A 21,414-nucleotide genomic window follows, 5' to 3' on the forward strand; every position below is an offset into this window, starting at 1 on the left:
GCAGTTCACAATTCAAAAATACAGAAAAATGTATAGAATCTTTACACTCTTCCCTCACTGACCTCAGCTCCACCCTTCATCCACTCCTACCATTAGCAGTCCACTCCTGCCCCCTTCACTTCACACTCTCTGCTTCTCCTCCCCCCGACTCATACACTCCAATCCTGCTTCCCTTCCCTCACTTCAAATCCCATCCCCTTGATCTCTCACTTCTCCCCACCAGCTCTCTTCAACCCTCCACATACTTCACCATCTCTTCCTTGAAGGGCCTGATTTGGAGGTCACATCTTTGAAGGAGACAGGGCAATGGGATCAGGGTCAAGGCTGGAAGACTCCTCTGAGTAAGTGGTCAGCTCTGGAGGACCATGGAATGGAGCCAGCAGATCATAGGCAGCTCCTGCAGATTGCATCGCCTTTCAACTCTGCCCCCTCCTCAGCGTATTCCCTTAACCGCACCCTCTGTTCCTTCAGCACTGGTCATCCCATCCCAGGGCATATGCAGTGAGAATAAGGACCTTGCAGTGTACATGAATATCTTGACCAAACACAGTGGTCACAGGACCACAGATGTACATTGTGTACATTGACCTTGCAAGCGTGCAGTGTGCATAAAGGCCCAGTGCATGCCCAGGGCACAGAACTGAATCATACATTCCAATACTATTAAACACTATCCCCCCTCTCACATAATCGCCATCAAATTACACACCAAGGTGAGATGAGAAATTAAGAAATTTGCAAAGCCGATTGTAAGCAAGTCAAAGCAGAAGAGGGAGTCATCACAGAAGAAAAAACATGATATGAAACAAACAGAAGAAAAAGGTGCAATTGAATACACCTAAAGGAAACTACATAGATCAAGTACTGACAGTAAAAGGTATTTTCCCAGATCCTGGCAAAGTGAGAGCTATAACAGATACCACAAGCAACAGATGTGAAAACTGTGCAACAATGTGAATTCATGAGTGAACAACATATTCATGAACTATTATCACATTTCTTGTCTGATGTGTCAGTGTGAACCTTGATGCACATGCACTTTGGATTTGCAGTGGCACTTGGGCACAAAATAAGATGCAATTCTCACTTAAATCTCTCTCAAAAAAAGCGACAACAGCTGGACATAGTCTAAAGGTCATCAACTCAGTGACGCAATGTTAAATATAAATGTCTTGCTTTGAGCAAGCACTTATTATTGAAACGATAGCTCCAGAGAAGAAACTTCATTCCAGGAACCAGAGGAAAGCAGACAAACATAACTTTCAGGCATGTAATTACAAGATATGAAATGGATCTGCAGAGACTGATAAAAGTAGGACTGAATAAAATTTAGTTTTGTTCATGGTTAACTTTTACTTGTTGACCATGTATATGTCAGAGACACATGATGCTACAGTACAGGAAGCATGTCACAGTGAATTCAGCTATGTTGAGTGCCGAGAGAGAAAGACAAGGCTGGATTGTCCTTACTCTTATGCCAGGAGTATAATAGGTAAGACTAATGAGTTAATAGATTGACACATGGAAGAATGATACTGTCGCCATCACAGAAACATGGTTGAGGGAAGGGCTAGACTAACAACTTACGATTCCAGGGTATCACCGTGGGCGGCACGGTGCACAGTGGTTAGCACTGCTGCCTCGCAGCGCCAGAGACCCGGGTTCAATTCCCGCCTCAGGCGACTCTCTGTGTGGAGTTTGCACATTCTCCCCGTGTCTGCGTGGGTTTCCTCCGGGTGCTCCGGTTTCCTCCCACAGTCCAAAGATGTGCAGGTCAGGTGAATTGGCCATGCTAAATTGCCCGTAGTGGTAGGTAAGGGGTAGATGTGTAGGGGTATGAGTGGGTTGCGCTTCGGCGGGTCGGTGTGGACTTGTTAGGCCGAAGGGCCTGTTTCCACACTGTAAAGTAATCTAATCTAATCTAATCTAATCTTTAGGTGAGACAGAAGAGGGTGTAAGAGGAGTGGTGGTATAGCACTATTAATCAAGGAGCCAATTACTGCACTAAGGAGACGTGATATTTTGGAAGGGTCCTCAAATGAAGCTTTGTGGGTAGAATGTAGGAATGTTAAGGGGGCAGTAATTTTTCTGAGAGTGAATTATAGGCCCCAAAGAGTCCGTGGGAAATGGAGGAACAAATATGTAGATATTTCAGAGGTGTTTAAGAGAATTAATTGAGTAATTATACTAGGGGATTTCAAGTTTGCCAAAATAAATTGGGATAGTCACAGTGTTAAGGATTTAAAAGGATGGATCCAGGGGAGTTTTTTTTGTATCAATATGTAACAGGCCCAACAAGGGTCAGCACAGTGCTGGAATTGATTCTGTGGAAAGAAGCCAGACAAATGTTGGGTGAGGGTGAGGTTAAGAGTTATTCAGTTGCAGCCCTAGAGGAAACATAGAAGGTGCAGGAGAGTACTTGGGGAAAGAATTAGAAGAGCAAAACGGGTTAGACAGAATGCTATGATATTTTCAAAATATATGAAAGGCAAGAGGCGAACCAGGTCACAGGGAGGGACCATTAGCGATCGAAGGGGCAACCTCCCTCTGAAACCGCAGGATATTAGAAGGGTGGTAAACAAATATTTTGCTCTGGTCTTCAGACTGATAAAGGTGAATAAAGGTACAGATTTTAGGAAAAGGGACTGACAAACTTGCACAGTTTGACATAGGAAATTGGGAGGTATTGGAGGGTCTGTGGAGCTTCCCTGGACCAGATGGATTGTAACCTAGGCTGCTGTGGGAGGCAAAGCAGGAGCTCTGACACTTTTTTAATTTCTTTCTGACCACTGGGGAAGTTCCAGAGGACTGGAGAATGACGAACATCATTTTTCTTTTCATGAAGGCTGATAGAGATGAACCAGGAAATTGCAGACCAGTGTGTCCCTCATCAGAGGTAGGGAAACTATTGGACAAAATTCTGAAGGAGTGAATGAATACCTACTTGGAAAATGCAGGGTTAATCAGGGATAGTCAGCACAGCTTAGAAAATGCAGGGTTAATCAGGGATAGTCAGCACAGCTTTGTCAGAGTGAGGTCAAGCCATACAAATTGGTTGGAAATATTTGAAGATGTGATTGTGTGTGGATGAGGGAAGTTCAATTGATGTAGTTTATATGGATTTTAGCAAAGATTTTGACAAGGTCCCACCTAGGAGATTGGTTGAGAAGGTTAAAGCACATTGAATTGAGGGTAATTTGGCAAGATGGATCAGAAACTGGCTTAATCATAGGTCACAAAGGGTAGTGGTAGAAGGTTGTTTGAGTGACTACAGACCAGTGTCCAGTGGTGTACAAGGAATGGTACTGGAACCATTGTTGTTTGTTATATACAAAATGACAAATGTGTAAATAAATTGTAATAGAGTGGCTAATAGGGAAGATGGTTGTAGGTTACAGGAAGATTTAGATGGGTTGGTCAGATGGGCAGACCAGTAGCAGATCTTATTTTACACTGAAAAGTGCAATGATGCATTTTGGAAGAAGAAACAGGATGAGGGAGTACTTAATGAATGGCAGAACACTAAGTAGTTTAGAGTAACAGAGCGATCTTGGGATAATTATTCACTGATTTCCCAAAGTCGGCAGAGCTCATGGATAGGATAGTTAAAGTGGCATATGGGATATTTGCTTTCAGTTATGGCATTGATTATCAGGTAATGTTGGAGCTGTACAAAGCATTGGTTATGCCACAACTGAAGCACTGTACATAGTTCTGGTCACCTCACAACAGGAAGGATATGATAGCACTAGAGAGGATACACAGGAGGTTCAGCAGGATGTTGCCTGGGATGGAGAAACTGAGCAATAAAAGAGAGATTAGGATTGTCTTCTTTACATCAGAGAAGACTGAGGGGGTACCAGGGGTTAAGATCTATAAGATGAGGGGTATGGACAGGGTTGTTACAGAGCAGCTTTTCCCCCTTGGTTGAGAGGTCAATCAAGAGAGGTCATAGACGAATTATATAATCCCACCAATCCACACCAACACAGATCCACTTAACCTACCCTATCCCTGAAACTCTGCATTATCCATGGCTAATCCACCTAACATACACATCCCTGGACACTTATGGGCAATCTAGCCTAGGCAATCCACCTAACTTGGACAGGACAGTGGGAGGAAATCCACACAGACATGAGGAGAATGTGTAAATTCCACACAGAGGGTGGAATCTATTCTGGGTCCCTTGTGCTGTGAGGCAGCAGTGCCAACCACTGATCCACCATGCTGCCCACGGTGCTTTAGGATAAGGGGCAGAAGATTCAGAGATTTGGGAAAATCAGGTAATCTGGAATGCATTACACCTTTAAAAAAATTTGGATGAGCACTTCAAATATCATAAACCCAAGGATTTGGACATGTGCAGGAAATTGGGATTAGTGTACCTTTAGTAGTACTTATTGTCAGTGCAGACCTAATCGGCTGAAGGGCTTTTTCTGTGCTGTATGATGCGTCATTTGTAACTGTAAATGATTGTGAATACCAGTACTTTTTCACTGTTCTATGAAAGAGGACATTGAGAAATGCATGCGTACATAGTTGTATTAGCAGGCTTACGATAGTCATATGAATCTTACTTCTGCTGAAGTTACTTTCACTTAAGTTTTTGGCAGCCATTTAAGACCATTATTTAAGCCAAGTGGAATTAAGAAACTTAGATTCACAGAACCCTACAGTGCAGGAGCAGGCCATTTGGCTCATCAAGTCCACACCAACTCTCCAAAACGCATTCCACCCAGACTCACCCCTCTACGCTATCCTTGTAACCCTACATTTCCCATGGCTAATCCACAGCATGCATATCCTTGGACACTATAGGTAATTTTCCATAGCCAATTCACCTAACCTGCACGTTTGAACAGTGGGAGGAAACCAGAGCATCCAGAAAAAATCCATACAAACGAGAGAGAATGGGCCAACAACATACTCTCAGTAACCAGAGGGTGAAATTGAACTCAGGTCCCTGGCACTGTAAGATAGCAGTGCTAACCACTAAGCTACCATGCTGCCCCTAATCACTGAACCCTGAGTCAGGAATGAAATAAGGAAAGAAGCAAGAAAGTGAGACAGAGAAATGGAACAGAGCTGATAATGTGTTGCTGGAAAAGCGCATGTCAGGCAGCATCCAAGGAGCAGGAGAATCGACGTTTCGGGCATGAGCCCTTCTTCAGGAATGAGGAAAGTGTGTCCAGCAGGCTAAGATAAAAGGTAGGGAGGAGGGACTTGGGGGAGGGGCGTTGGAAATACGATAGGTGGAAGGAGGTCAAGGTGAGGGTGATAGGCCGGAGTGGGGGTGGGGGCGGAGAGGTCAGGAAGAAGATTGCAGGTTAGGAAGGCGGTGCTGAGTTCGAGGGATTTGACTGAGACAAGATGGGGGGAGGGGAAATGAGGAAATTGGAGAAATCGGAGTTCATCCCTTGTGGTTGGAGGGTTCCTCGGCAGAAGATGAGGCGTTCTTCCTCCAGCCGTCGTGTTGCTATGGTCTGGCGATGGAGGAGTCCAAGGACCTGCATGTCCTTGGTGGAGTGGGAGGGGGAGTTGAAGTGTTGAGCCACGGGGTGGTTGGATTGGTTGGTCCGGGTGTCCCAGAGATGTTCTCTGAAACGTTCCGCAAGTAGGCAGCCTATCATCCGTCGTCATTTCCGCCACCTCCAAACGGACCCCACCACGATGGATATATTTCCCTCCCCTCCCCTATCAGCGTTCCGAAAAGACCACTCCCTCCGTGACTCCCTCGTCAGGTCAACACCCCCCACCAACCCAACCTCCACTCCCGGCACCTTCCCCTGCAACCGCAAGAAATGCAAAACTTGCGCCCACACCTCCCCCCTTACTTCCCTCCAAGGCCCCAAGGGATCCTTCCATATCTGCCACAAATTCACCTGCACCTCTACATACATCATTTACTGCATCCGCTGCACCCGGTGTGGCCTCCTCTATATTGGGGAGACAGGCCGCCTACTTGCGGAACGTTTCAGAACACCTCTGGGACACCCGGACCAACCAACCCAACCACCCCGTGGCTCAACACTTCAACTCCCCCTCCTACTCCACCAAGAACATGCAGGTCCTTGAACTCCTCCATCGCCAGACCATAGCAACATGACGGCTGGAGGAAGAGCGCCTCATCTTCGGCCTAGGAACCCTCCAACCACAAGGGATGAACTCAGATTTCTCCTGTTTCATTTCCCCTCCCCCCACCTTGTCTCAGTCAAATCCCTCGAACTCAGCACCACCTCCTAACCTGCAATTTTCTTCCTGACCTCTCCGACCCCATCCCCACTCCGGCCTATCATTCTCACCTTGACCTCCTTCCACCTATCGCATTTCCAACGCCCCTCCCCCAAGTCCCTCCTCCCTACCTTTTATCTAAGCCTGCTGGACACACTTTCCTCATTCCTGAAGAAGGGCTTATGCCTGAAACGTCGATTCTCCTGCTCCTTGGATGCTGCCTGACCTGCTGCACTTTTCCAGCAAAAAATTATCAGCTCTGATCTTCAGCATCTGCAGTCCTCACTTTCTCCTCAGAGAAATGGAACAGACAAACAGGAAAGACAAATGGAACCGCACAAATAGACAAAATAACTTTTCCCAAATCTCCTTTTAGAACATGAAATCCATTATTTTAAAGTCTTTGGGTCATTCTTTGTTGTTTAGCTCACAGCAATAAATTCAAACTATAATCATCAAAAACATGAGTGAACAGTTAGAAAATTGAGAAACTGCAAGGACCTATGAATACTGCTGGTTGGTATTTTCAAAGGGACCACTGCCAATATAAGTTTTGAAAATTTAATTTTGAACTTAATGTAGAGAGCATGTGTTCCTACGTTAACAGCATGATATTATTTCCAGCCTAGGCTGTTGCAGTGTTCCAGCGAAACTCAATGCAAATTTACAGTTGAGGATCCATCAAGGATTTTAACAACTTCAGAACATGAACAATGTCTTCCAAACCCACATCTTGTCTGTCTTGTTGGCTTTACTCTCAGCAGGGTTGACCTGTTTTCTCAAAATTTGAAAGTCAAGTGTTTTAAAACAAAATAATAACTATTTCTTCACAGACGTTGTCAGTCCCTTCCAGTTTTTGTTTTTATGTTAGATTTCCAGCATTCTGCAGTATTTTGTTTTGAGATAATTTTGATAGACAAGTAGGAGGCTGGAAGAACACAGCAAACCAGGCAGCATCAGAAGGTGGAGAAGTCAACGTTCGGGCATAACCCTTCCTTAGGGCTAGGGGTGGGTGTAAGGGGAGCTGTGGAGAAAGTGGGTTGTGGGGAGGATTTTGGATGGGGAGAGGGGAAGAGTGGTGAGGTAGGGATAGGTGAATACAGGTAGAGACTTTTGAGATGTTGATTGCGAGGTAAGTATTTGCCACAGTTGAAACTTTATTGCTGGAACAGCACAGCAGGTCAGGCAGCATCCAGGGAACAGGAGATTCGACGTTTCGGGCACAGGCCTGAAGAAGGGCCTGTGCCCGAAACGTCGAATCTCCTGTTCCCTGGATGCTGCCTGACCTGCTGTGCTGTTCCAGCAATAAAGTTTCAACTTTGATCTCCAGCATCTGCAGACCTCACTTTCTCCTCGAAGTATTTGCCACACCACTGGTGATTATGCTCATCTTCAACAAGTGCCATGAGATCTTTTTATATCCACCCAAGGAAGCAAACAGGGCCTCAGTTTAATATAGCATCCACATGCCACTTCTAACAATGAAGCATTCCTTCAGTGCTACCCAAGATTCTTTGAGTTAAATTGGGTCTTTAACTCAAAACGTTGAACCAAAGTTCATCCAATTGAACCAAAAATAACAGATTCATTCTGTGGATAACAATTTAATGTTAAGGAATTGCTTTAATACTCATTCTTAGATTCTAATTGTTTCGTAAAGTAGATCAAATTAATATTAGCATTTACCAAAAGGGTCACGGAATATGCTTTTTAATGCAGCTTATCTGCACTACTGCAAGGATGGCAAACAGCTAAAAATAGCACTGGCAAAACAACTTACTAAGAACAAGGGAAAATAAGTATCAAAATGTCGTCGCTACAGAGGGATAGCAACAGAACAAAAAACAAGGCATATAGACGGAATGGTAAGGAAAATGGTAAAGATCACAAGTATGTAATTCACAACAGACAAGTTAGTGAATTGGCATATTTATTTTAACAATACAGGTTAAAAATAATCTATTCCCATCTCTCAACAATGTGCATGAGAATAAGGAATAGCAGCAGTCCATATGACCCCCTTGACTCTGCTTTGCTGCTCAATATGATCATCACTGATCTTCTCAACTCCACTTTCCAGCCTGTTCCACATAATCCATCAATTCCATGAGACGCCAAAAATCTTTCTCAATCTTGTGAAAATAAAACAATAGAACATCCATCTTTGGGTTAAGGAATTCCAAAGATTCACAACCTTTGGAATAAAGAACATTCTCATCTAAATGATTACTTCCATATCTCAAAACTATATCTCCATCCAAGGAAATGATCTCTCGGATCTTTCAAACCCCTTCAAAATCTTGCATATTTCAATTTTTCTAAATTCTGCAGTCTAAGACAAAATTACTCAGACCCTCAATATATGACAACCCTCTCACCTCAGGAACCAACCCAGTAAACCTTTGCTGAGGACTGAAACTAACTGGCCTAATTAACACAAATGAGGTCTGCAGAATTCCAGATAGGTTTGGATTCACAAGAGTAACACCAAACTAAAATTTGATATCTCAAAGACAATGCTTGTAGAAATGTCATTATGTAAGGTTATTTCCTTCACCCAAGAGGAGTTCTAATTGCTCAGCAGAAACAATTTGCAAATGATAAAGTAGTAATATTCAAAATCTGCTTGCACGAGAGTTGTCACTTAAACCAGTGATCACAAATTATGATTATATGTTAAGCTAAATAAACTTAGCTGATATTTAAACAGAACATTCCTGTAGTATTCATCTTTGTTTAAAGTTATAAAATTACTCAACATTGAAAGAAACTTGATTCTCGTGGCTTTTACATTTATTCCATATCTTTACAGCTTGCTAAATCATGAAAGTAGAGTTTTTACACATTGGAGTCATGTTTAAAACATTAGTACTGACCCTGTACATCTCACACACTTTCAATAAACACGATTGGTTATGACCAGTGACTATTTAAATTCTATGTACCAAACACAAGTAAATAGGTGAAATGATACAAACTCTTTTGCACTATTAATATACAGTTGTAAACAAGGTCTTTCAGGAATATTGACACCAATGCAGTTTACCACACAGCACTTCACAAATGACTTTTTCTTTTGCTTTTAAATAATTCATTTGTTTCATAAATATAGATCCAGATTATTGCAGCACATAATTCAATACCTGATTGGTTAAAAAAAAGTACATCAATACATGTTTTTAAAGGAAACAGCAGCAGACAGAACACAGGACTGCACCATTTGAGGACTGAGTAAGCAAACACCAGTTAACCCAGACTTAGAGGAAATTAAGGGACAAGCAGGCATCTGTCCATTACTACTGTAATCCATACTCTACAAGCCAAGGCTTGAGAAAATTGTATTAGTATCTATTTGAACTCAAGCAGATTGCAGTCAATCTTGTAATACACATACGGATAGTATTCCTGTTGACTTAGACCTGGTATGTCCATGGCAGCCTGCAAAAGGAGTTGAAGACTAATTAGCATCTGCATTATTTTGTAAATTTTAAGTTTTTAAATTTAAATGATCTGCTCAATTTCAGACAATGTCACAGGCGCCAGAATATATAAATCTTTCAATCTGCAGTTTACATAAGATAAACATTAGACAGTCACCACATATTTTGAGTACTTTATTCAAGTTTCAATCAGCTACATGCAATACTGCTCCAAAGGCAGTGTAAAATAAATACCATCTTAATCAAACAAAGTAATTCTCATGTCAATGATTGCAATCTCTACTACACAACAAATGTTCATACTTCAAGCAACTTGCAGGAGGAGAGATTTTATACAAGAGATGCAAGGAAGTGTTGCACCATTGAATTGTTGCTCTGATTGTAACATAGCAGTTCTTCAAGAGATGCGGAAACCATCTCTAAATATTTTTGCCCTGAAAGGTACTGGTGGGTGACTAGTAGCTCGGAGAGAGTTTAACAGGAGCACGTCTGAGTTTTTGAAGGGAATTTCCAAAGAAATTTGCAAAACTTAAATCACAACTGCATTACCTTATGCTAATTTTCAAAAAGACATGTCTAAATTTGGGAGATGGGGACAGAAAGAGTCTGGGGAGGTGGGTAGAAGAGTCTGTTAACTGTAACAGCCTGTTAAGGTTTATAATATCAAGCTCAGATTATCATGGTGCAGGGCCTTTTTTCTGATGTAAAAAAGCTGCAAAACTATTGTGCAGTCAAATATTTTAAAATAAAACTATTGACTGACTTGTGGGTGGCCTTGTCTCTCAGCTGTAATCATTGGCCTACATTCAGAAGATAGAATTCCTATAGTGCAGAAGCAGGCCATTCAGCCCATCAAGTCCACATCACCCCTCCAAAGAGCATCCCACACAGACTCACCTCTGCCCCCTATCACCATAACCCTGCATTTTCCATGGCTAATCCATCTAACCTACATATCTTTACACTGTGGGAGGAAAGCCAAGATGATAGCAGGAGAATGTCTGTGTTTAGTTTGCACAGTCACCCGAGGCTGGAACTGAACCCAGGTCTCCGGCACAGTGAAGGGGCAGTGCTAACCACTGAGCCATCATGTCACTTAGATAGGAGAAATACAAACATGGGATTACAGAATCATCTTAAGGATGTCCAGGTCACACTAGCATGTTAGCATACAAACTCTTAGTTTGGCTTCATTTAGAATGTTTTGCTTTTTCATCCTCTTACACAGTGGGTAAAAAGTTCAGAAGGGGCCTCTAAATTTAACCAGTTTGAAAGGCCTTAATTATTTAAATAGGCTTAGAAACGGATTTTAATTCTCGAACAGCATGGCCTTTAGAGAGTTAAGATTTTAAAAGTAATGAAGGCCAAGCCAATGTAGTGCTAAGGCACATTTATATAAAGTATAGCATCAAAGAGTTAGGTGAAACATCAGGAGATATTTTCTTCTCACAGTGGGTCATCAACTTAGAACATAGAACAGTACAGCACAGAACAGGTTTCAGTCCATGATGTTGTGCCGACCATTGATCCTCATGTGAGGTAAACCTAATGTACGAACTGTCAAATTTCTGTGACCATATGCATGTTCAGCAGTCGCTTAAATATCCCCAATGACCTCGCTTCCACAACTGATGCTGGCAACGTATTCCATGCTCTCTCTCAACTCTCTGCGTAAAGAACCCGCCTCTGACATCCCCTCTATACTTTCCGCCAAACAGCTTAAAACTATGACCCCACGTGTTAACAATTTCTGCCCTGGGAAAAAGTTTCTGGCTATCAACTATATCTATGCCTCTCATTATCTTGTATAACTCAATTAGATTCCAATGAAAAATGTCCGAGCTCAGTCAACCTCTCTTTGTAAGATAAGCCCTCCATTCCAGGTAGCATCCTGGTAAACCTCCTCTGAACCCTCTCCAAAGCATCCAAATCTTTCCTATGATAGGGCAACCAGAACTGGACACAGTATTCCAAGTGCGGTCTAACCAAAGTCTTATAGAGCTGCAACAAGATCTCACGGCTCTTAAACTCAATCCCCCTGTTAATGAAAGCCAAAACACCGTATGCTTTCTTAACAACCCTGTCCACCTGGGTGGCAATTTTAAGGGATCTATGTACCTGCACACCAAGATCCCGCTGTTCCTCCACACTGCCAAGAATCCTGTCTTTAATCCTGTACTCAACTTTCAAGTTCGACCTTCCAAAATGCATCACCTCGCATTTATCCAGGTTGAACTCCATCTGCCACCTCTCAGCCCATCTCTGCATCCTGTCAATGTCACAGTGCAGCCTACAAGAGTCCTCTATACTGTCAACGACACCTCCAACCTTTGTCTCGTCTGCAAACTTGCTAACCCATCCTTCAATCTCCTCATCCAAGTCATTAATAAAAATTACAAAGAGTAGAGACCCAAGAACACAGCCCTGTGAAACACCACTCACCACTGACTTCCAGGCAGAATATTTTCCTTTCACTACCACTCGCTCTCTTTTGTCGACCAGTCAATTCTGTATCCAGACAGCTAAATTTCCCTGTATCCCATTCCTTCTGATCTTATGAACAAGCCTACCATGGGGAACCTTATCAAATGCCTTACTGAAGCCCATATACACAGCATCCACCGCTCGACCCTCATCAACTTGTCTAGTAACATCCTCAAAGAACTCTAAGATTTGTGAGGCAAGACCTGCTCCTCACAAAGCCGTGCTGACTGCCTTCCAGATGGTCATACATCCTATCCCTCAGAATCCTTCCTAACACCTTGCAGATGACAGATGTGAGACTGACTGGTGTGTAATTGCTAGGGATTTCCTTATTTCCTTTCTTGGGGAGGAATTACATTTTCCTCCCTCCAGTCCTCCGGTACAACTCCGGTGGAGAGTGAGGATGCAAAGATCTTCGCAAGCGGCGAAGCAATCACATTTCTCGCTTCCCAAAGCAGCTGAGGACAAATCTGGTCTGGCCCTGGCGACTTGTCAATCTTAATGTTTGTCAAAATTTTCAACACATCAGCTTCCTCAATCTCTATCCATTCCAGCATGCTTACCTGCTCCTCAATGGTTTCATTCACTACAAGGTCCTTTTCTTTAGTAAAGACAGAAGCAAAAAACTCATTTAGGGCTTCCCCTACCTCCTCAGACTCTATACACAAGTTCCCTATGCTATCCCTGATCGGCCCTACTCTTTCTTTGATCATTCTCTTATTCCTCACATACGTGTAAAATGCCTTTGGATTCTCCCTAATTCTTCCTGCCAAGCCTTTTTCGTGCCCTCTCCTGGCTCTCCTCAGACCATTTTTGAGATCCTTCCTCGCCTGCCTGTAATCCTCTAGTGCTGAGCAAGACCCTCGCTTCCTCCACCTTACATAAGCTGCCTTCTTTCTTTTGACGAGAAGCTCCTCCACTCTCGTCATCCAAGGTTCCTTTATCTTACCCCTCCTTGCCTGTCTCAGAGGAAGGCATTTGTACATCACTCACAACTGTTCCTTGAACAGTCTCCACATGTCTATAGTGTCCTTTCCATGGAATAATTGCTCCCAGTCCATGCTTCCCAACGCACGTCTGATAGTATCATAGTTTCCTTTTCCCCAATTAAATATCCTCCCATTGTGCCTGCTTCTCTCCTTCTCCATAGCTACGTAGAATGTGAGGCAGTTGTGGTCACTATCCCCAAAATGCTCTCCCACTGCAAGATCTGACACCTTCCCTGGCTTATTACCGAGCACCAAATCCAAAATGGCCTCTCCCCTCGTCGGCCTGTCAACGTACTGAGTTAGGAAACCTTCCTGAACACACCTTACAAAAACAGCTCCTTCCAAACCACATGCTCGAAGGAGGCTCCAATCAATATAAAGTCACCCATTACATCAACCCTACTACATTTACACTTTTCCAAAATCTGCCGACCTATGCTTTCTTCAATCTCCCTGCTGCTATTGGGGGGCCTGTAGTAAACCCCTAATGAGGTGACTGCTCCCTTACTGTTCCTAATTTCCACCCATACTGACTCAGTAGGCAGACCCTCCTCGACAATGGTAACTTCTGTAGCTGTGATACCCTCTCTGATTAGCAGTGCTACACCCCCTCCTCTTTCTCCCTCCTCCCTATTCTTTTTAAATGTTCTAAACCCTGGAACATCCAGCAACCATTCCTGCCCCTGAGAAACCCATGTCTCTATTATGGCCACAACATCATAGCACCAGGTACTGATCCATGCTCTAAGCTCATCACTTTTATCCCTGATCCTCCTTGCATTAAAGCAAACACACTTTAACCGATCCCTTGGTTCTTTCCCAGGAAATCTCTTCCCACTGGCTGCGCTACCTCTTGCTATTGCCTCAGCTCCATCAACTCTCACCTCCAGTATATAGCTCAGGTTCCCACACCCCTGCCATACTAGTTTAAACCCTCCTGAACAACTCAAGCAAACCTTCCACCCAGGACATTGGTCCCTTTCAAGTTCAGGTGCAACCCGTCCTTCATGTACAGGTCCCACCTTCCCCAGAAGGCATCCCAATTATCTACATATCTGAAGCCCTCCCTCCTACACCAGCTGCGCAGCCACGTGTTAAACTATGCTCACTCCCTGTTCCTCGCCTCGCTATCTCGTGGCACCCGTAGTAAACCCAAGAACACTACTCTGTTCACCCTGCTCTGCAGCTTCCACCCTAACTCCCCGAAATCACTTTTTATATCCTCAATCCTTTTCCTCGCTTTATCATTGGTGCCAATATGTAACACGATTTCTGGCTGTTCGCCCTCCCCTTTCAGAATCTTACACACCCGATCGGAGACGTCCCGGACCCTGGCACCAGGGAGGCAACAAACCTTCCGGGAATCCCGATCCTGACCACAAAATCTCCTGTCAATTTTCCTAACAATCGAGTCTCCAACCACTAGCGCTTTTCTGTTCTGCCCCCTTCCCTTCTGGGCCAGTGTCAGGCTCAGTGCCAGAGAACTGACCACTATGGCTTTCCTCTGGTAGGTCATCCTCCACCAGCAGTATCCAAAACGATATACTTATTGCTGAGGGGAATGTCCACAGGGGATCCCTGCACTGTCTGTCTCCTTTCCTTCCCCTGACTGTAACCCATCTATCCTTATCCTGAGCCTCAGGAATGACCAACTGCCGGTAACTCCTCTCAATTACCCCCTCAGCCTCCCGAATGATCCGCTTGAAGGATAAGTCTCTAGCAATAATGAAGTATCAATGAAATCAGCACAGCACAAGGATCAAACTACAGACATTCCCAGTCTATATACTCATTATGCATCTGGGTGAAGATGTGTAGTTAGAAAATCTAAGTTTGCTGCTTCATTGGTAGCACCAACTAATACATCAACCACAAATAATACAAATGTCATGCATATACTTACATCAATGATGGCAGCTGCACTGCTGTCCAAGTGTTTGTATAGATCATTGAGAATCTCTCGAAGCTTCTTCATCATCTTTTTGTTGGGTTGTAAAAGCATTGCTTGAAAATTAACCGGCAAACCATATCTGGATACAAGAGGCAAGATAAAAAAAAGTTACAAAAATATTTGCAATATTTCTTAGACATTAAGGGAAAAATGCTGTGCGATGCACATGGAGATGTGTTACTTGTACGTTAAACTAAATATTAATCAACCCTTTATATGAAGTTTCAAATTGTTCACAATATTTTAAAAATTGCAAAACTGAAGCAAACCTAAAAGGTGTACATTGAACAGAGCTCAATTTCTCCCAAAGAATTACATTCTCCGTTGTAAAATGCCTATGCAATAAGGAGATTCCTATATAAAGTGCATATACTTGAAATGCTTTTACAACTGCACATACATTGTCATATTGTTAACTTCCCATGTCCTAATTTTGTCAGTACTTGTAAAAGACTTAACTACACACTTTTTTTTCGACTTGAGTATGATGCAGCTCATCTCTGTGCATTGCCCCAAGTCTGAGCTGCTTGCTGTTCTGTAATTAAATTAACTATTTACAGGTTGTTACTGTAAATGTTTATAGTATCAAGTTCAGATACTTGGTGTTTCAAAATCAAGACTTCCGTAACATTGTTTAAGTATATTGATAAATAAATGATTGGCTATGAATTGGTAAGGAAGTACACTTGAGAATCAGACCAGACCATAAAGCTATTTCACCCTGTTTGCAATGCTGACATTTCCCTAAATTTTTCATCTTACCAATAAACTGTCAGCTGTCATTGGAGCTTCTGCCTGTCTGTCGTATATATCAAATTATACCACACATGAAAATTTTGCTTTTCTTCTGCATGCACATCCTTTCAGTACAGGACTCAATTTTTTTTTTGAAATAGTGAAATAAAGTAGTTTATTGTACAGGTCTTTTCACATTACGTGAAACTCCAAAGATCGACATTTTTCCTCATCCGCAGAATAGCATTTACATTCCACAAGTAGTTTCTCACTGTTTGATGATACGCGTGGCTTCCACAGCCAAAAGGTGTGTATTCCTGCTCTTTTCCAAAATTTGAAAACTTCAGATCATGTCTCAGATCAGTCTACATCAGAGTTGATTAAAAGACTGAGGGGTGCAGATAGCTGATCCGAGACAGAAAGCCAACACTGAATCATAAAATTGTCTCCTCCCCTGCTGTACCCATTCAGTCCACTGAGTCGATGCAAGCTCTCTGCAAAAGAAAATTCCTTTCACCATACATCCTGCAAAGTCTCTCTTCAGGTGCTTTCGAAAACATCTCAAGCAGTGCATTCCACTTCTTTACAAGACCACTAAGTTAACTGACATTTAACTGCAGTCAGACTTTAAAAAAATATATGTATTAATTTAAAAGGTAGTGACTTGAAATACTTATTTTTTAAAAATTCTCAGGACTTAAGACCATGCTTTTGCTGAGGTCTGACGGCTTTTTTATCCTCCTCTCTTCTGCACTCTTAACATTGTCATGAAAACAACGTGCTCAAGCAAAGTCAATAATGAATGAGTATTTGGAAGGTGTTTGAGCAGTCTAAGATTCTTTAGACCTAGTTTTTGTGGTAACCACTTTTCACAATCAGAAACTAGATAAAAATACATTTAGTTTAGTAAAATCAGTCACATTAAAAACTATCCTTTTATGAGAATAATCTTGTACATGTGTCTCTGCATGGGATTGAAATATTATAATTGGACCTTGATAACCCTCAAACTCTAAGCTGTTACACTTTATTTTAAAATATATAAGTTATACGTGTTCATTCAAAATTGAGGCCACTGTTAAGGTAAACGTGAAGCTTCGTTTCTGTTTGCAAACAAATGTTTGGAGTATACTGTAGCTAGAATACTTCAGCCCTAAAATAACAACTTCATACTTACTGAGGCTTTACATTAAATCAATGTTGCTTTCCTATATAGATATTTTCATCCTCAATCTAAACAAATATAATATCCCAGGAGTTCCTTAGCAATCATGAATCATACTGAAGCACCTTTTGACTGATTGAAAATGATGGGTTTCTATCTTAGAACTGAACCTGAAAGGCTTCATTCCACTAAAAGTACACTGTGAATCAATTACTTATCATGGAGTACAAAACAAAGTCACTTGTACTTTGTCCATATGCAAATCTAAGTGCCCTTTTATGAGCATAAATAAATGCTCTTCAAAATTCATTGTGACCATTATAGCCAAGAACAGATTTCAGTAAGTAGCTTGATGAAATCATAACAACTTAGGAGGGAATTTGCACTGAGATAAAGATAAAACTGTGGACTATCTAATGAACTAACCCAAAAAAGATCAAAAGTCAACCCGAGTCAAAGTTGAAGAGGTAGAAATTTGCTATGTAATTTTCTTTTCAAACTTTAAGCTATTACAAGCATTTACCCAGAAAATTATTTCTTTGCTAAAGTTATCATGATTTTTCAACCCAAATAATGCAGATTTCTGTCAAGTTGTAATTACATGCCTGAATGACCCCTGTCGTCTCACTGCTTTAATGGAATAAACTTTGGTAAAGTGATCAAAAACCAATGATGCTGATTGCCCATTACAGATTGTACTCGATTGAGAGGCCTGGATAACTTAATTTGGAAGAAGCTAATCGCTCAGGAATTGCAGTAAACACACTGTCATGTCCACCAGATATGGAATAACTCAAGTGTATTTTCAAAACTATACCTATTCCTTGTTTATCTTGAAAATGGACTTTGTTGGACTAAAAAGGTTCCTACAGATTACATGATTTGCAAATAACAATAGCTGTAGCAACATCCAGCAGTATAAGGACAAAGCTAACCAGCATCCTTGTGGAATTTCATATCCACTATTGTGTTCTCATTGCAAAACACAGGGGAACAAAAAGCACAGACCTTTAGTCTTTCATAACAAATATACTCAATCAATACTCATTACGGCTACAGAGACGCTAATAGCCCCACCTATCTCCAAAAATAAGAAAAGCAGAGACTTGCCTTGTTTACCTAACTGACTTATTCATGGAAAACAGTCCATGACCAAAAACATCTCTGATCTTTGAAGAGTTTGAATTTTGTATACTTCAGAAACCGTTATGTGCTTCCAACATTCAGCCTTTTTGCAATATCAACAGCAGAAAGCTGTCAGCCTGGAGTCCTGCGAAGTCTGCCTCAAGTCCAAGTCTCAAACTTTTCCAGATCACTCAAAGCCAACTCCCTTCATACTAACATCCTGCTGTAACATGGTCGACTTTAAGGAGTTCTGCAAAATTTGGACAGATCTGAATTCCACAGAGAAGGAACCCTTCATTGGAACTTGATTCATGTGACTTCAGTTCTTCACCATTAATTTTTAATTTATTCCTAGTCATAAAATTCTTTGGTTTTCTAGTTTCTCTCTAGAGTTTGAGTGTGAAATTGTACAGGCCACCAATGACTTGTACATGAATAAAAAATATTTTGGGTTTCAGTTAAAGAGTTTGTTGCAATTTATTTTCAAATAGGTTTCACAAATTGGATTCGGAAACACTACACGTGTTCAAAATTAAACTAATCTGATAACAAAAAGACAGGGTAGAAAATAAGAAGGACTTCAGTCTGCTTCTCTCCCATGTCTCCAATATTATAAAGAAGTGCCAATGTTTGGATATGGAGACCAAAATCTATACATAATTATCCATCTGTTTTCCCATTCAATGCAAGATTTGAATTCCATTATAGACTATTGTAAACTTCAAAAATTCTGAAAAAAGTAGGAAAGACAGAGTAAATTAGATCATTGTTCAGTAATACCTAATTCATGTTCATATTCCTTTTGTTCTTTAAAATCATACTTTGCGTTATTGAAGAATTTTACAATTGACATTTTAAACATTGCTTATACTCCATGATTTTTTAGATCCTCACAAGATGAGATGTGGGTAGAATTACATAATGAAATGTGAACTAATGCTGGAGACATTTAGCAGCTCTGGCAATATCAGTTAGAAAACATGAGTCCATTTGATGCTGCAAAACACTTTCTCAGAAAAGAGTTGCCTTTAGGATGGAAAGATAATGATGCAAGCCCTCTTTAGAGGATTCTTGTTGTCAATTAAGTATTTAAATAACAAAATCTACATGTACTTCAGAGCCTGTAATGCAGGAATGGCACATTCGTTTGTAATTTCAATATTTAAATCAATTTTACTCTTCTTTAAATATTATGTCTAGCATTTACCTGCTTCTTGTTCTATACTTTTTTTTAAACTTGATGTAGACTTTAAACAAATTTCTTGATATAAGTTACACTTCAATTCAGTCTTTGAGCTGGAAATATATGTCTTCAATAAAATACCATTAACATTTGTGCATAAATATCCAATTGTTATTCAATATAGAATTATTTATGGCAAAACTGTGCCATGGCTTGCACCTCTGAATTATTTAAAAAATGTTACTGGTCTTTATTGTGCACACAATACTTTTTATAGCAGTATCATTCAAACCAAAGAATATACATTACAGTACATACTTTTCAGAACTTCAAATATCATAACCTCCAGGTTAGTCCCAGGGTCACGTACAAGTGAGTACAGGAATAGGAGGATAAGGTAAATGAATGCATGGTTGGAAAAACAGTGCAGGAATGAAGCTTGAGATTCCTGTGATTGGCTCTAGGGAAAATGGCATCATTACAATCTGGATGGGTTGCATCTGAACAGCACTGGGACTGAGTTCCTTGCAGTGTGTTTACTGCTGCTGTTGTGAGATGTTAAACTAGGTTGGCACAGGTGTGGGAACCAAGAGAGAATAACAGAGGAGAATGCCATATGGAAATACGATGCTAAAGCAATAACAAAGATTTGACTCAAGGAAGGGCAAGACTGGGTGTTAAATATTTCTCGGCGTAAGTTGTTCACAAGAGAGAGAAAAAGGAGTAGCAATATTAGTTAAGGAAGACAATGCAGTGCAGGAGAAACAAGATGTCCTCAGAACCTTCAAGGACAGACTCAATTTAGTACGACCAAAGGAATAAAAAAACAGTTACATTGCTTGGTGTAGTCTACTGACCACCAGCAAGTGGAAAGGATGTAGAGTAGTCAACCTGCAGGGAAATTACAAAGAAATAGCAATATTATAAAGCAATTATAATAGAGGACTTCAATTACTAAATATAGACTGGGATAATAATAGTGCAAGGGGCAATCAGGAGCAGGTATTCCTATAATAGAGTTCCTTACAGCAGTATGTGTCCAGCTCAACAAGAAAGGATGTATTGCTCAACTTAGCCTTCAGGAATAAAAAGTGGGCCAAGTGGATCAAGTGCCAGTGGGGGATAATTTAAGGTACAGTAAACATTGTATCATAAAGTTCAGGATGATGGTGGAGCTATGCAACAATTCAGAGTGAAGAAAGTTCAATTGGCTTCAGCTGACTTCTATGGAGCAGGAGCAAGGTTGCGCAAGACTGACTGGAACAAGTAGTTGGAAGGAAAACACGAACAATCAGCTACCTTAAAAGAGATGATTCGGGGATAGTCAAGGTATATTCCTTCAAATGGGAAAGTTAGAGCAAAAATCCAGAGTTCCCTGGATGACAAAGGAGATAGAAATTAATATTAAAAGAAAAGCATGATTAGGACAGGTGTAAAGCAGAAAATATAATTGAGAACCATGAGGACTATCAGAGGTTTAGAAGGGAGGTGAAAAAACAAATATGAGGTGCAAAGAGGAATTACGAGAAAAGAGAAGCAGCTAAAACAAAAAGCCTTTTGTAGGCATATAAATAGTAAAAGAGTGGTTGGAGTAGTAGAGCCGAGTAGAGTTCAAAAAGGGGATTTACACATGGAGCTTGGGGCATGATAAGTGAACCCTTTGCATCTGTCTTTACAACAGAGGAGTCTGCTCCCCAGAATATAGTAACAGAAGAGAAAGCACTGTTCCTAGAAGGGAGGAGTCTCCGGATAGACTGTTGGTGTTTAAAGGCACCGGGACCAAATTAGATGCATCTAAGGATTTTGAAGGAAGTGAGGGTAGAAATTGAAGGGACAATGCTCTTACAGTATTTGCTGAATTCTGCAAGATACAAGACCAAAGAAATCAAAATATTACGGCCTCAATTATAAAGAAAGGCTTGATAGGCTAGGACTTATCTCTCTGGTGCATAGGAGATTGAGAGATGTCCTTATACAGGTTTATAAAGTTAATGAAGTATAGATGGGTGGTAGGTGTCTTTTGTTAGGATGGGGAATTTCAAGACTAGTGGGTATATTTTTAAGGTGAGAGGAGAAAGATTAAAGAAGGACAAGAGGGGCAACTTCTT

The 21,414-nt window shown here is 41.2% G+C and overlaps 1 protein-coding gene across 3 annotated transcripts in view; it reads right to left on the reverse strand.

Moving 5' to 3' along the window:
• Nucleotides 1-9,009: 9,009 nt before the first annotated feature.
• The window catches only part of atp6v1c1a (ATPase H+ transporting V1 subunit C1a), a 91,064-nt gene continuing 78,659 nt past the window's right edge, over nucleotides 9,010-21,414 (reverse strand). For all 3 annotated transcript variants that reach the window (XM_043688524.2, XM_043688525.2, XM_087986274.1), the window contains 2 exons: nucleotides 15,051-15,177; nucleotides 9,010-9,672 (listed from right to left, as the gene is read on the reverse strand). In XM_043688524.2, the coding sequence (XP_043544459.1) occupies nucleotides 9,583-9,672; nucleotides 15,051-15,177 (217 nt within the window). In that variant the 3' untranslated portion in view covers nucleotides 9,010-9,582. The remainder of the gene's footprint in view (nucleotides 9,673-15,050; nucleotides 15,178-21,414) is intronic.

Source organism: Chiloscyllium plagiosum, unplaced genomic scaffold (genome assembly GCF_037043375.1).
Source record: "Chiloscyllium plagiosum isolate Xiang-an unplaced genomic scaffold, Cpla_swu_hap1 HiC_scaffold_4, whole genome shotgun sequence".
Taxonomy (NCBI): Eukaryota; Metazoa; Chordata; class Chondrichthyes; order Orectolobiformes; family Hemiscylliidae; genus Chiloscyllium; species Chiloscyllium plagiosum.